At 44.5% G+C, this 14,713-nt stretch overlaps 1 protein-coding gene across 23 annotated transcripts in view; it reads left to right on the top strand.

Annotated features, from left to right (window-relative positions):
* Positions 1–14,713, top strand: part of dock7 (dedicator of cytokinesis 7) — a 78,638-nt gene that overhangs the window by 12,558 nt on the left and 51,367 nt on the right. For all 23 annotated transcript variants that reach the window (XM_038278360.1, XM_038278359.1, XM_038278358.1 and 20 more), the window contains exons 3-13: positions 854–1,029; positions 8,881–8,949; positions 9,037–9,166; positions 9,421–9,633; positions 11,002–11,087; positions 11,191–11,257; positions 11,726–11,875; positions 13,181–13,261; positions 13,711–13,873; positions 14,287–14,429; positions 14,519–14,612. In XM_038278360.1, coding sequence (XP_038134288.1) covers positions 854–1,029; positions 8,881–8,949; positions 9,037–9,166; positions 9,421–9,633; positions 11,002–11,087; positions 11,191–11,257; positions 11,726–11,875; positions 13,181–13,261; positions 13,711–13,873; positions 14,287–14,429; positions 14,519–14,612 — 1,372 coding nt within the window. The remainder of the gene's footprint in view (positions 1–853; positions 1,030–8,880; positions 8,950–9,036; positions 9,167–9,420; positions 9,634–11,001; positions 11,088–11,190; positions 11,258–11,725; positions 11,876–13,180; positions 13,262–13,710; positions 13,874–14,286; positions 14,430–14,518; positions 14,613–14,713) is intronic.

The following is a 14,713-nucleotide window of genomic DNA, read 5'->3' as shown; positions in this document are numbered from 1 at the left end:
TTGATAAAATATTGCAAGCCAGTTTGTTAGTGATGCTGTTGTTGTAGAGGTTAACAACATGTAGCATGAAGCAGGACTGTTGCTAGGCAACACGTCACTACTACTGATTAACGTATAGTGCTAGGTATTGAGCTGGTAAATTTCGGTGTGAGGTTCTAAGTGTGAAAGTGGCTTCAGGTTACTATTGGCTTTACGGCCATAAAATAAAAAGATAGGATTTTTGTGGGAGATTATTGCACATAAACTTTCTACCCTCTCCCTATGGTCGAACATTTATCATCTTTTTACTTATATTAGATATACCTGTGTTAATTTTGACCTGCATTTACTATATATAGCCAATTCTTCTATCTTTTTAATGGCTACTTTCTTAATTACTGCTTCCTCACCTTCAATAATGGGCAGTAATCTTTACTTTGTAATAGAAGCAGTTGTAATGTTTTGCTCTGTTTGTGAAAACGAGTAGATATTGAAAAAAAATCTTATTAGTAAAAGCCAAAATGACTTCATGCTGGACATTTTTATCGTTAGTGTAGCTAACATTTTTAAAGGTTGAGTCTATGAGCATATTCCCTATGACGTTAGAATCTGACATTGATTCTGAAATGCTGAAAGTGCTGTGAATATTTTCCATATTAGAAAGAAGTTAAAGTTACACTTTGTACAACAATGCTTTTTAGATTTGCTCTGTTTAGCCTTCCTGTTACATGCTGAAAGTTTTGCTCTGTCCTTTCATTGCCTACCCCAGACATAATAGTGGAGCTAGCTAATCTATAAGCTAAAAGTACTTTTACTTTAGCTACTTTCTCCCTACTAAACTTGACTATTATGGCTAATTCTCTCCATCCAACAGGTTCCCCTTACAGAGGCAGTAGAGCCAGTGGACTTTGAAGAGTATCTCATCACACACCCTCCCATCGTGGAGTCAGGTCCCCTCAGAGATCTAATCGAGTTTCCCCCTGATGACATCGAGGTCATCTACACACCCAGGGAATGTCGCACCGTTGTGCCGGCTGTCCCAGAAGAAGGGTAAATTAAAACCCATTTCAGAAACATTTATCGAGTTAAACCGTCATGTTAATGTTAATTTTATTCAAGGTGGATCTGATCAAGAAAGTGATGGAGAAATCCCATAATTTGATTTTTTTTAAATAATATTTATATATTTTTTTTTAAATCTGAAATTCTATGATTTGCTGATAACAACTTTTAGCATCATTAGCAGAAGTAATCCAAACTTGTCTGTTCTTGATTGGCGACTCTTTTTAATAGCATTCATTTTTTGAAAGTGTTATACTTAACTGATAGAGCATGCTTTCATTTTATTAAAATCATCCTTTTTTTGTTGAAAATCTGTTTTTTTGCGCTTACAGCACATGTTACTTTATTATACTCTACATCTATTAGGTACGAAGGGAAATTTGTATTTTGACATTTATGAAAATAATATTTAAACTGTAATTTTATTTCTTTAATCTTAAATACATTTTCATCCAATATTAAAGCTCTTTTCTAAGATAGTTCCCAAAAACATTTACCGTAGTTCCAGTAGCGATTGGAGTGCTTGGCTCATTTGATATTAGTTTAGTGACTTGAAAAGCACAACATAAGTACAGACCTTTTACCATAAAGGAGCGTAATGCAAATTCCAGAAATATTGCAGATGTTTCATCCCTCTGATGGTAAGTTAAAAATGAAACCATTGATAGGCACAAACATGGGAGAAGAGAAAAAGCAGCACATTTTACTGCTGCAATGGTGTCATCTTAAATGGAGCACTTTAACTTTTTTAGGAAAAAAGGCACAATTTCCAAGGCAGAAGGGAGCTTCCTCCTGTTAAAAAGCTTCTACAATATTTATTATCATTTTTTCTTTCGCTAATCAGAGTCTAATTTGACCCTTTTTGTCTCACTAGACAAAAATTTGATTTACTAACTGTTATGTAAAGTCTGTAAAAGGGTTTGAGGTCATTTTTTGCCTGATCTTATGTAATCAGTGTTCATCAACCGTAACCTCTTTTCTATTTCATCCCTACTGACCGCCAGAGGCGGTGCTTCAAGCACTGGAATGATCATTCATGCGCATGCGCAGGTCGAGTATTAATGACAACAAAGTCAGCTGTGACCTGCCGGGGACCCACGTGACTCTATATAGTCACGTGGCACCCGGCAATCAATCCCTTTTGTTCTTCTCGCGCGCAGGTGTGTTGAGTACAGGAGTGTGGTCGTGTGAAGCTGCTTGCTTCTGTGTATACCACTAGTTTCCTGGCTGCTTGTTGCTGGTAGCCCCGTGACCGGGTTTGGTCGGAGCTGCGGGTAAGTCTCGCCCTCCAGGGGCTGCACAAGCTGCTTTTACCTTACCAGATCTGCGGTGACTGGTAAGTTTTCGTTCTTTCTCAGCAGTAGTTTACTGTTCGCTTTGATTTGCCACGTTAATTTTGTGGCTCTTTTGACTCACGGTAGCGTTTCTGCTCGCGCTGAGTTGTTTTCAGTTTGTTTGCCTAAGCCCACCAGTAGCGTTTCTGCTCGCGTTGGGTTCTTCTATAGTTTGTTTATCTACACTCACCAGTAGCGTTTCTGCTCGCGCTGAGTTGTTTTCAGTTTGTTTGCCTAAGCCCACCAGTAGCGTTTCTGCTCGCGTTGGGTTCTTCTATAGTTTGTTTATCTACACTCACCAGTGGCGTTTCTGCTCGCGCTGAGTTGTTTTCAGTTTGTTTGCCTAAGCCCACCAGTAGCGTTTCTGCTCGCGTTGGGTTCTTCTATAGTTTGTTTATCTAAACTCACCAGTGGCGTCTCTGCTCGTGCTGAGTTCATCTTTAGTTAATAATCGAGTCGCCAGTAGCGTTTCCTGCTCGTGTTGACTTGTCCTTGGTAGTGGGCTGATCACGCCTTTCAGCAGTATGATGCTGGATAGTTTATGTTGCTCGACCTGTCTGGCTCCACTTCAGCCCGATGACGGGCATGACTTGTGTCCCTCCTGCCTCGGTGTGGAACATCTCCGGGAGGCGCTGTCAGATGACGCTTGCCCCAACTGTCGCGTCATGCCCCGGTCGGTCAGACTGGATCGGTTGGCTGCACTGGAGCAGCCTACCGACTGGGCGGGCGCTTCGCCGCGTGCTCGTTTGCCGATGGAGAAAGCGGTGTGCAAACGTTCTACTGGGGCTGCACCTTCGGTACCGACAAAGCGTGCTAGACGGACCGATGCAGGGAGGTTGTCCACGAGAGTGGATCATCTCACTGCTGAGCTGGTGATCGTGGCACGGCTCTCCCTACCGAGCAGGATGAAACGTCAGTCAATGACGACGATGCTGTTTCTGTGGCGGCCTCTGGCACCTATTTCTGTGAGGACCTTCCGGAGCTGGGCTCCGGGGCCTCTGGGTCGGACTCCATTGCCTCCCAGGAGGATACGGGGGAGTCTGTGACATCCGCTATTCGAACGGCTCTTGCCCGTTTACAAATTAGTGTTCCTCAGGCCCAGCCTGCGGCCTCCAGCGCCTTCTTTAGGCGCAGTAGGTCAGAGACTGCCTTTGTGGTTCCTCCCTCGGCGGAGTATGTGCGGGAACTGCATGCTTGCTGGTCAGACACCAAGGCGTTTTCACGTCTGACGACGGATGGCAGGGTCCTGGCAGCTATGCAGGAGGCACCCAAGGTTGGCTTAGGGCAGATGCCAGCGGTGGAACCGGGCATTGCCTCTCTTATAATCCCGCCTGATGAGGCCTTGCGGCCCAATGCCCGTTGTCCGCGTCCTCAGTGCCGTATTACCGACGACCTTCTCTGCAAGGCCTATGACTCTGGGGCCCGCATGGGCCGGATTGGGAACTCTCTCTCCCGTCTTATGCTGGCCCTGTCTTCCTCCTTGGAATCTGTTCCGCTGGATCATGCCACGCAAGGCCTGGTTGATGCATCTCTGCAGGCCTTTGCTCTTATGACGAGGGAACTTGGACGCACACTCTCCACACTGGTTCATGCTCGCCGCCAGGTCTGGTTGGCGCAGTCACCACTAACTGAGCCTTGTAGGAGGACCCTCCGGGCCCTGCCTGTGGTCCCGGGGGAGCTTTTTGGTTCTGCGGCACTGGACGCCTTGGACCGTACGGCTCAGGCCTCTAGAACGAGGCAACAGCTGGCAGGGCTTCACAGACGTGATCGGCAGCCAGTAAGCACCTGGGCAGCTGCAGGTCCTTCACGGAGGTCCTTAGTGCCTTCTCCTTCTCCCACTGAGCCCCAGGGTCTATTACCAGGTCAGAGATCGGTCCAGAGACCTGCTCTAGATCGGAGGAACAGAGCTCGAGACCAGGCTGGGACAAGGTCCTTTCATCCCTTTCGAGCCGCGCAGTCTGGCCGGCGTCCTCCCGGGCCTTCGAAGGGCCGGGGGAACCGCAGATGATGCCTTAGGGCCGGCGGTCGGTTATTTTTCCCCGGGACAGCTCAGCTTCTGGGCTGCCCACACCCCGGACTTGTGGGTGTTGTCCACCCTGTCCCGCGGGTACCTTCTTTAATTCCGCCGCCGGCCACCTATCCCTGGCCGGGTCAGGATGACTGTGATCCACGACCCGGTGAAGGCACAGGCACTGAACCAGGAAATCTGCACCTTGCTGGCCAAGGGTGCTATAGTGCCTGTGGACCCCCTGCTGGATCCAGGGGGCTTTTATTCCACGTATTTTCTGGTTCCGAAGAAGACCGGGGGCCTGCGTCCAGTCTTGGACCTCAGAGGCCTGAATGTGTACTTGAAGGCCATGCCCTTTCATATGCTGACCACCAAGGAAGTGTTGCAGGCGATTTCCCCGGGCGATTGGTTCACTTCCATAGATCTCAGGGATGCTTATTTTCACGTTCCGATCGCTCCGCCCCATTGGCGGTTTCTTCGTTTTGCTTTTCAAGGGAGACATTTCCAGTTCAGGGTCCTCCCGTTCGGACTTTCACTGTCCCCCAGGGTGTTCACCCGATGTGTTGCAGCGGCCCTCTCTCCTCTGCAGGCACAGGGATTGAGGATCCTCCCATATCTGGACGACTGGCTCATTTGTGCTGCGACGTGGGACCAGGCGGTTCGAGATACTCGGTTAGTGCTCCATCATGTGGGATGCTTGGGCTTGCAGGTGAACATGGAGAAAAGCAGTCTGACTCCCTCACAGGAGACTGTCTTCCTGGGCATTGCCATGGATTCCATCTCAATGACTGCTTGCCCGTCCCCCCAGCGGGTGGACAGTATATTGAGCGTGCTCCCGGAATTCAGGCGCGGCATGGCGCTGCCTCTTGTGCGGTATCTTCGACTCTTGGGCATGCTTACAGCTGCGTCCGCCGTAGTGCCCTTGGGGCTGCTGTCATTGCGGCCCCTCCAGATGTGGTTGAACAGCTTGAATCTGGATCCCACACGGAACACTCATCGTCTCCGAAGACTTCGGGTGGGGCCTCAGTGTCTTCAGTCTCTGTCCCAATGGAGGGTGAGGTTGTTTATGACCACAGGGGTCCCGCTCGGTTCCCTCCCGTGTCGTCGGGAAGTTGTGTTTACAGATGCATCCTCCACGGGCTGGGGTGCAACCTGGCGGGGTCAAATGGCACAGGGGACATGGTCCCAGCGGCAGGGCAGGGAACACATCAATGTCCTGGAGTTACAGGCTGTACTTCTGGCTCTTCAGAGCTTTCTTCCAGGCTTGCGGGGGAAGCACGTGCTGGTGAGGTCAGACAACACCACAGTGGTCTTTCACATCAACCACCAGGGGGGAACGAGGTCAAGGAAACTGTTGTGCTTGACTCGACGGCTTCTGACCTGGGCAGCTCCACGCATAGCCAGCCTCAGAGCAGCCTACATCCCAGGGCCGGAGAACGTGCCAGCGGATTTTCTATCCCGTCAGAAGCCGCTTCCAGGGGAGTGGAAGCTTCACCAAGAGGTGGTGGAGTGCATCTGGAAGGTCTTTGGCAGGGCGGACGTGGACCTCTTTGCCTCAAGGGACGCATTTCACTGTCCCCTTTGGTTCTCGTTGGACAACAGCAGCCCTCTGGGCCACGATGCTCTGGCACACGACTGGCCCCGGACCCTCCTTTATGCCTTTCCGCCATTCAGCCTACTTTTTCAGACTCTCCTCAGGGTACGTCAGGAGGGGCACAGGGTCCTGCTGGTGGCCCCCTACTGGCCAGCGAGGACTTGGTTTCCTCTACTGTGCGAGCTCAGCTCCGGCTCGCCAATGCGTCTCCCCTCCAGGAGAGATCTTCTTTCCCAGATGGGGGGTCAGATCTTGCACCCCGAACCGGACCGGCTCCAGCTCTGGATTTGGCCCCTGCAAGGCCGGGGTCCACCTTCTCAAGATACACTGGGTCCATAGGGCATACAATGGCTAATGCATGGGCGCCGTCCACGCGAGCTGTCTATGCTAACAAGTGGACGGTCTTTGCGACCTGGTGCCGTGATAGAGGGCAGGACCCGGTGCAGTGTTCAGTTTCTGACATACTGACCTTCCTGCAGGCATTGCTGGATCAAGGACGGTCTCCATCTACCTTAAAGGTGTATGTGGCTGCCATTTCCTGTTGGCATGTTGGGCTGAATGGTTGTTCTGTGGGCTGAGACAAGGATGTTGTACTGTTTTTAAGAGGTGCTCGGCGTTTGCACCCACCCAACCGCCCTGTGGCACCGGCGTGGGACCTTTCTCTTGTGCTTGAGGCTCTTCGGTCCCTCCCATTTGAGCCCCTGGCGTCGGCGGACCTCAAATGGCTCTCACTGAAGACTGCGTTCCTTTTAGCTATGGTTTCCGCAAAACGTGTAGGGGAGTTACAGGCTCTCTCGATAGCCGAACCCTGCTGCCGGTGGAATCCTGATGGCTCAGGCGTTACACTGTGGGCTGACGTAGCATTTATTCCTAAGGTATCACTGCCAGCAGGCAGCACCCAGCCTCTCCATCTTGCCCGGTTTGACTCCGGAAGTCCCTCTGAACCGCTGTGTCCTGTTCGTGCCCTTGAGACATACATCAATGCCACAGCATCCTTCCGAAAGTCAAATAGCCTTTTTGTTTGCTACGCTGGCTCACGGAAGGGTCAGGCACTTTCTAAGCAGCGACTTGCACACTGGGTTGTGGATTTGATCTCCAAGGCTTATGCCTTGCAGGACCGGCCACTGCCGGCGGGAGTGAAATGCCACTCTACAAGGGGCATGTCGACATCGTTTGCTGCTATGACTGGGGTGCCATTGGATGTTATATGCCGTGCGGCCTCCTGGAAATCACCTAGTACCTTTACTCGGTTCTACAGGGTGAATGTGGCTGCGCCCCATCCGCTTCAGGGAATCCTCGAGCAGCATGCCTCTACATCACATTAGGTGGGTGGTGTAGTCGTCGTTCCTTGAATGTTGCTGATTCCTCGTGACCTTGTTGATATGAGTCATCCAGTGCTTGAAGCACCGCCTCTGGCGGTCAGTAGGGATGAAATAGAACGAAAGTTACTACCGTAACTACGGTTCTATGAATCCCGGATGACCGCCAGAGTGCTTGGTCCCTCGGAATCTCTGCTTTCGCGAGAAGATTGAGGGATTGATTGCCGGGTGCCACGTGACTATATAGAGTCACGTGGGTCCCCGGCAGGTCACAGCTGACTTTGTTGTCATTAATACTCGACCTGCGCATGCGCATGAATGATCATTCCAGTGCTTGAAGCACCGCCTCTGGCGGTCATCCGGGATTCATAGAACCGTAGTTACGGTAGTAACTTTCGTTCTCCTGCTGTGGTGGAAACTCTAGAAAGTAGTTATGTGACTGAGAGCGCAGCATGCCACATCTACACACTCAAAATTTCTCATGAACTGAATAATACTGTAGAGCATAAATGGAGAAAAGCTAGTTTTACTTGTCAGTCAACTGTGAGGGCATCTATAGGAACGAAAATAATAAATTGCGCCATGGTCTGTTAAGTCACAAAATAATTATGACATTTGAATTTGCTTTCAGCCTATTTATACACATCTAAATTGAACATTTTATTAGATGAACTGCTTTTTATTGGTCAAATTCCTTATAAGAAAATAAAAATAAGGCTGGTTCTCCTGTAATTTGTCAGAGTCCTGAAAAAGCTTGAAATTACATCTTAAAATGATCTTTTCAATTGCAGCAACCTTGACCAACTCTGAGGTTTGCGTTTCTCTTTGATAAAATCCTGATTATGTAGAAACACATTAGCAGTCAAATGCTCACTAACCCTACCAGCATATACTCTGTTATAATAGCTTATCTATGCAGCTGTCTATCTGTGCTCGAGATAAAAAAAATGTTTTCAGGTTTTAAGTTCCTGGAAGGTTTTTGCAACAATAACGTTTCATGCTTCTTCCATGCTCAGGATAGTGCCACCTGCCTGCTAGCTTTAGCATCACTAAAAGCCATTTTAAATGTATACAAATAGATCTGTTAAAGTATAAATGGTGCATCCATATTTTTACCATGCAGTGCTTAAATGCACTATGTCTTTCAAAGATATTAGTGTTTTGTTGTTGCAATATTGCACATTGTCAGTAGAAAATGCTGCAGTATTTTATTATACTTTCTAAGGGAATTAAGTGGAGTAAATACCTATTCTAGATTGACAACGCATGAAAACATGTCATAAAAGGTTCTGTCATATTTAGATTTGTTTGGGGTTTATGCATTAAATGAGGGCTGCAACTAACAATTATTTTGCTAATCGATTAAGTTGTTGCTTTTCCCCCCCCGAATAATCGCTTAATAATCGGATAGTAAAACGTTCCTTAAAGAAGACTTTTAACAGAATCAAACCAAGTGAAATGAAAACTTTTCTAAATTACTTGAAGATTATTTCAATAATTGCTTCATCATGGTTAATCTGATTGTTTCAGCCCTACATTGAATATTTAACTCTGATACTGACATAATGTTTGGTCTGTTTGCAGGGACACTGACACTCATGTCAGAGACTGTGTCAGATCATACACAGAAGACTGGGCCATTGTTAATAGGAAGTAAGACTTCCCTTAATACATTTGAGCTGTTTATTCGCAAGATATGGTGGAGGTTTACCGTATGAAAATGGCTGTTTCCTCTCCTAGATATCATAAACTAGGCACAGGCTTTAACCCCAACACTCTGGACAAACAGAAGGAGCGTCAGAGAGGTTTGCCAAAACAAGTGTTTGAGGCTGATGAGATGCCAGAGAGCGGCAGCTATCAGGACGACCAGGTACAGCTTTATAGCTGCCCTTCATCTTTGAAGCTCTAAGATGCAATTAACTTTACAAGCTGTCCTTTAATTAGTTTTTTTTTTTTTATAGTTACCTGCTTTTGTCTCCTAAAGCTGTTCCATGTTTTCAGTTGGAAATAATTTAAATAATCAGATTTTTAAGTGACTATTAGAGATGCAGCTTTCATTTGTAGTTGTTCCCTCAATTGTGGTTTGTCGATGTGAAAATTTTTTCCAATGGTTGTTTTTTTTAGGATGATCTGAAGCGGCGATCGATGTCTATAGATGACACGCCACGTGGCAGCTGGGCATGCAGCATCTTTGACTTGAAGAATTCCCTCCCTGATGCTCTGCTCCCACACCTCCTCGACCGGGCTCCCAATGAGGAGATTGATCGGCACAATGAGGACCAGCGCAAGGCCAACCGCCATCGGGAGCTATTTGCTTTACACCCTGCTCTGGATGAGGTAACAACATAAAGGTTTCTGATTCTTACGTTTACCTTTATGCTACGTTCACACAGCATGTGATAGAAGCAGCATAAGCAGCTGGTTTACAAGCAAAGTCAATGGTTGACACACATCAAGGCGGATCAAAAGGTCCTCCAGTGCGTCTAGAGCAGCATCTCATGAGCTTCTGAGCATCTGAGTCAAGTGACGTACTTCACAAGCAGCAATTGCTGGAGTTTAAAAAAATTTACTTGATCTGGGAGCTGGCAGGGAGACAGAAAGAGCACTGCTGATGCAGAGTGCTATGATAACTCATCTCAAAAAGTTATTAATGCCTATGTAGCATGCCGCCCCCAATCTAGGATGAGACTTTACTGATGGGTTTTATGGATTTTAATTCCTTTAGAGTCATTTTCCATAAACTGTAGTCTTTAAATCCACATATACCCACCATAAGAGCTTTTGCCTCTTCGGAGGGGCTGCCAGGACTATATTTTGCGATACCGTAGGTCCGTGTTTAACTTAATGCCGTACTTATGAGAGAACAAGCTAACTGACACTACATTGCGCGGGACCGGAAGCACAAAAGCTTAACAAAATAAAAGCACTTAGCTCAAACCGGAAGTTGTTGACATTGTGATAGAAAAAATGTGTAGAAAACCAATGAAACAAAACTCAACTCCATTTGTTGCAAAAAGAAAAAGGTTATGGTTATTTACAGCCTAAATTAACTTTAAATGTCGAAAAAACTTCCAGCAAAATGTGCTTTTATTATTCTGGTGCTTGCAGTTTGTACCACATACTTGGAAAACGCAAACATCTACCTCCAGCTGCACAAACAGTTGTGGAAACTCCCAGCTACTCCTGGATTCCCAGTGACAACACACTGCCGGTACACACAAATCTGAGCGGCTCCGACAGCGAAATGATATTTAAAGGCAGGATCGTAATCTTGATGAACTGACTGCACAGGCAATGTTTTTAGGTGGACTTTCTCGCTTAAAAATATATTAACATTACTTTTTACCCACTGATCATGGCAAATATAGCAAAGTCGCTCTCTGCCATTGAACACAGGAGCAGAAGAAGCATCAGACACATCTGGACACACTTTACTGGATGCGCTTCAGTAGCATCAAATATGCTCTGTAGGTGCTTCTGACCTTAATGTGTACAAGCTTGAAAATTAGGCAGCAGGGGCATTTTTGCTGCCAAAAGCGCCGTGTGGTGTGAACGTAGCATAAGTCTCTTAGTCCCATTTGTCACCTCAAAAGGGATTGAGACAATCCAAAGTAAAATCTGTGTTTTTATATTTTTTGTTCTTCAAATGGCTGCTGAATGTCAGTAAATGATTTTTTGTCTTTGCCTGTTGATGTGAATGTGTAGGAGGAGCCTATTGAGCGCCACTGTGTGCCTGAAGTACCCAAAGAGCACTTTGGCCAAAGGCTACTCGTCAAGTGCTTGTCCTTGAAGTAAGTGGTGGAGAAGCTTTTTCAGGAAAAAAGAAAAACTCTATAGTTGTATTTAACTGCTCCTATTTGCTGACTCACTTGTTTTTACTCTCCTCTTTTGAAGGTTTGAGATAGAAATTGAGCCCATATTTGCTAGTCTGGCCTTATACGATGTCAAGGAAAAGAGAAAGGTAAGCTGTTATGCTTTCCTCAGTTCCTTTCCCGGCCCTGAGTTGTGTGGTCACTTCTGGAAACCATTAAAATTGTTCGGTGGCTAAAAGAAATCTGATGAGTGGACTGTAAAATTTTCTGCTGTGTTCTGTTATAGTTTCAAGAATCTACAGTGGTGAAATCATACCCTGGAATTATGTTGCCTACAGTAACAAACACTAGAGGGTAGCAGTGGCCTTGAGATGCAGCTCTCTTTCTCATATATCTCTCCTTCCTTCTGGGCTCCATTGATTATCTGGAGGCTCATCTTTCTCTAAAAAACGTTACCGTGTTTGTCAGCAACTGTGCGCAAGAAATCAAGTTGCAGTTACTCTAAGAAAAAGGGACATTTCAAGTTTATAGTAGGGGTTTTGATGCCATGTGAATGCATTTTTGTCTGATATATTCAAATGATGCTGACTTAGATGTCTATTTTCTGTTTCCTTCAGATTTCCGAAAACTTTTTCTTCGACTTAAATTCAGAGCAGACGAAAGGAATGTTACGTCCGCACATTCAAACAGCAGCCATCTCCACTCTGGCACGCTCTGCCATTTTCTCCATCACCTACCCCTCCCAGGATATCTTCCTAGTAATCAAGGTAAAAAAAACAACTATGTTAGGTTGGTCTTAACACAGGTGGTACACAATATTTTCAAAATACCACAAGATCTTAGTTTGAGGTCATAATATAACTCAAAATATATATATTTGATAATAGATTTTTATGCATCTGGATGTAGTTTGTACCAAACGAACTGAAGAAATGTGGTAGTTTGGCATAACTAAGAATGCTGCACTGTTTGTGGACAGATTGATAGCCATTCTTGTAAAAAGCTTTAGAAATACATGTTTGTTATGATCGCAGAAAAAGTTTATTCTGAGGTTTATAAAATTCCGCATTTGTGGGGTCATAAAGGCTCTGTAATAGCCATTTGTAAATATATACTAGAGATCTGTCTGTTTGAGAGGGATCCCTCTCCTTCATTGTTCTGACATCACAACTACAAGCAGGTGGAGTGCTAAACAGATGGACAGGGATAAAAGAAAGGGTGAATATGTAATGCTACTGTTGAATTTTGTGTAGTCTCTGGTGATGTGGGCCGTTTATGCTTTTAAAGGCTCTGGCATCTTAGATTTCATGACATCCTGGGCTCATAAAGATATACAGTTTGGAGATTTTGAGTAAAAGTCTTATGATTCTTCACAGGAAAGCTGGGTACCGGTTGTTCGGAAACCTAAAGAAGGATTTTTTTTTTCCAGACTCGAAATCTACATTCTACCATGGCCATCTTAGTTACCAGATCTAAAACCTATAGAAAAACAGCAAAACTTTGCCCCATCAAGGGAAATTTTCAGAAGGAATGGTTAAGAAATGTGGATGTCAGCAGAATCTGAAGTTGCTTTAATCGCCAAGTTGACTTTAGTTCAGTTATTGCCTTAGTGAAGATATTCTCAGAAAAAAAAATATAGAAGTGAAAATTATATTTATTTCCATTATTATTTATTTTATGTTTTTTATTTTTGTATTAGGTTCCACAAAGAGCTAAAGCAGGCTTGTAGCATTTTCTCCCAGAAGCTTGCTGCATGATTGCCCTAAAAAGGAGACATTTTATCTAAACTGTTCAGTTTAGGTTTTTGCTCCTTCTTTAAAGCATAATTTAGGTTCAAGTTTTTTCCACTAAGCCTTTACCAGGCGTGCCAATGCATTTGTCTGAAATTTCTCACAGAAAAATTGGTGGTTTAAATTTGCATTATATCGTGTCCTGCTTTACATTGAAATCACAGTGTAATTTTAAAAGGTACATATTTAGTATTAAAAGATGGTCCATGTTAGAAGAAAAAAACAAAAAATGATTTTGTTGCTTGTTAACTTGGGTACTAACATCACTGTTTTTATTAACAGCTGGAAAAGGTACTACAGCAGGGTGACATTGGAGAATGTGCTGAGCCTTACATGGTCTTCAAGGAATCGGATACTGCAAAGGTATGATCAGCGGGACTTGAATCTTAAAAATATGCTATTTCATCTCTAGTAAATTCTTATAAGGTTAATATCTGAGGGTGTACAGTTTAGATGATTCATTTGTTTGAACAGGTTACTATTTCTGGGAGTTTTGTTCCTGCACCTATATAATCAATGCATACAGTAATACACTTTTTAAAATGATAAATAGGAGAAATGTCTTTTCAGATTCTTTAAAAAAAAATTAGAGCTTTAATAAAAGTGTGCCAAATAATGTGTATTTTGTAGGAAGTTTTTCAATGTCAATGCTGGGAGAGAACAGGAGAAAAAAAAAAGATATTTAATCAGAAGATGCAAATAAAGGCTGACTTCAGTTATAAATGCTAAAGTGATGTGTCTGAAGGGACACATCTATGGTTCTATAGTTGATAAATATCAACTCTGTTTAATTTGATCCTGATTTTCCATAGAACAAAGAGAAGTTGGAGAAGCTTCGAAGTCAGTCAGAACAATTCTGTCAGCGTCTGGGCCGCTACAGGATGCCTTTTGCTTGGACCGCCATCCACCTGATGAACATCGTAAACAGTGCTGGCAGCCTGGAGAGAGACACGGAGTTGGAGATGAGCTTATCAGGTCTGACCTCCCTTTAAACATTTACATAAATTGAAACATAGACCTTATATTTGGCAAGTTAACTAAAACATTGATTGCATGTACTTATCTGGGTACAGAGAGCGTCCCTAGAGCTGGCAGGGATACATGGACCTCTTGGACCTATCAATGCATGTTCAGCCAATAAAACCTTAATCTTAAACACTTCCAACAAAAAAAAAAAGGAAAAAAAACAATTTCAAAAAAGCCTACAAACAAAGCATGCACATGTATTGATCTCCGGAATGTCACTTTGAGTTGTTTGTTTAGCCTTTGGTCATGTTCCTTGTTCCTTTGAAGCTGCTTACTGTTTTTTGTTGCCAGGCAGATTAGACATGGCAAAGTTAAGAAAATATGTAATTTTTAATTTTATTTTTGTTGTTGACTGTTTAAAGAGCGAAAAGGTTCGTGGTCAGAACGGAGGAACTCAAGCATCATGGGAAGGCGTTCCTTAGAGAGGACCACCAGCGGAGATGAATCATGCAGTCTGACAGGATTTAGGCCCGCAACCCTTACCATTACCAACTTCTTTAAACAGGTACATGCTTTTATTGTGGTGTTCCAGTTATTTTCATTTTACTTTATTTTATTTTTTGGTTTAAATGCATCTGTTTCTGTTCATGATAGGAAGGGGATAGGCTCAGTGATGAAGATTTGTTCAAGTTTCTGGCTGACATGAGAAGACCTTCTTCAGTGCTGAGGAGACTCAGACCCATCACAGGTTCTTATGACACTTGAATGATTAACCTCTTTAATGCTGAGTGATGAAATAAAAAAAATAAAAAAAGCTGTTTTATTTTTATTTCTTTTCTTTTTTCTTTC

Source organism: Cyprinodon tularosa, unplaced genomic scaffold (assembly GCF_016077235.1).
Source record: "Cyprinodon tularosa strain WSP-4 unplaced genomic scaffold, ASM1607723v1 ctg140, whole genome shotgun sequence".
Taxonomy (NCBI): domain Eukaryota; kingdom Metazoa; phylum Chordata; class Actinopteri; order Cyprinodontiformes; family Cyprinodontidae; genus Cyprinodon; species Cyprinodon tularosa.
Note: the sequence above shows the minus strand (reverse complement) of the source record. Positions and strands in the feature narration are given on the sequence as shown.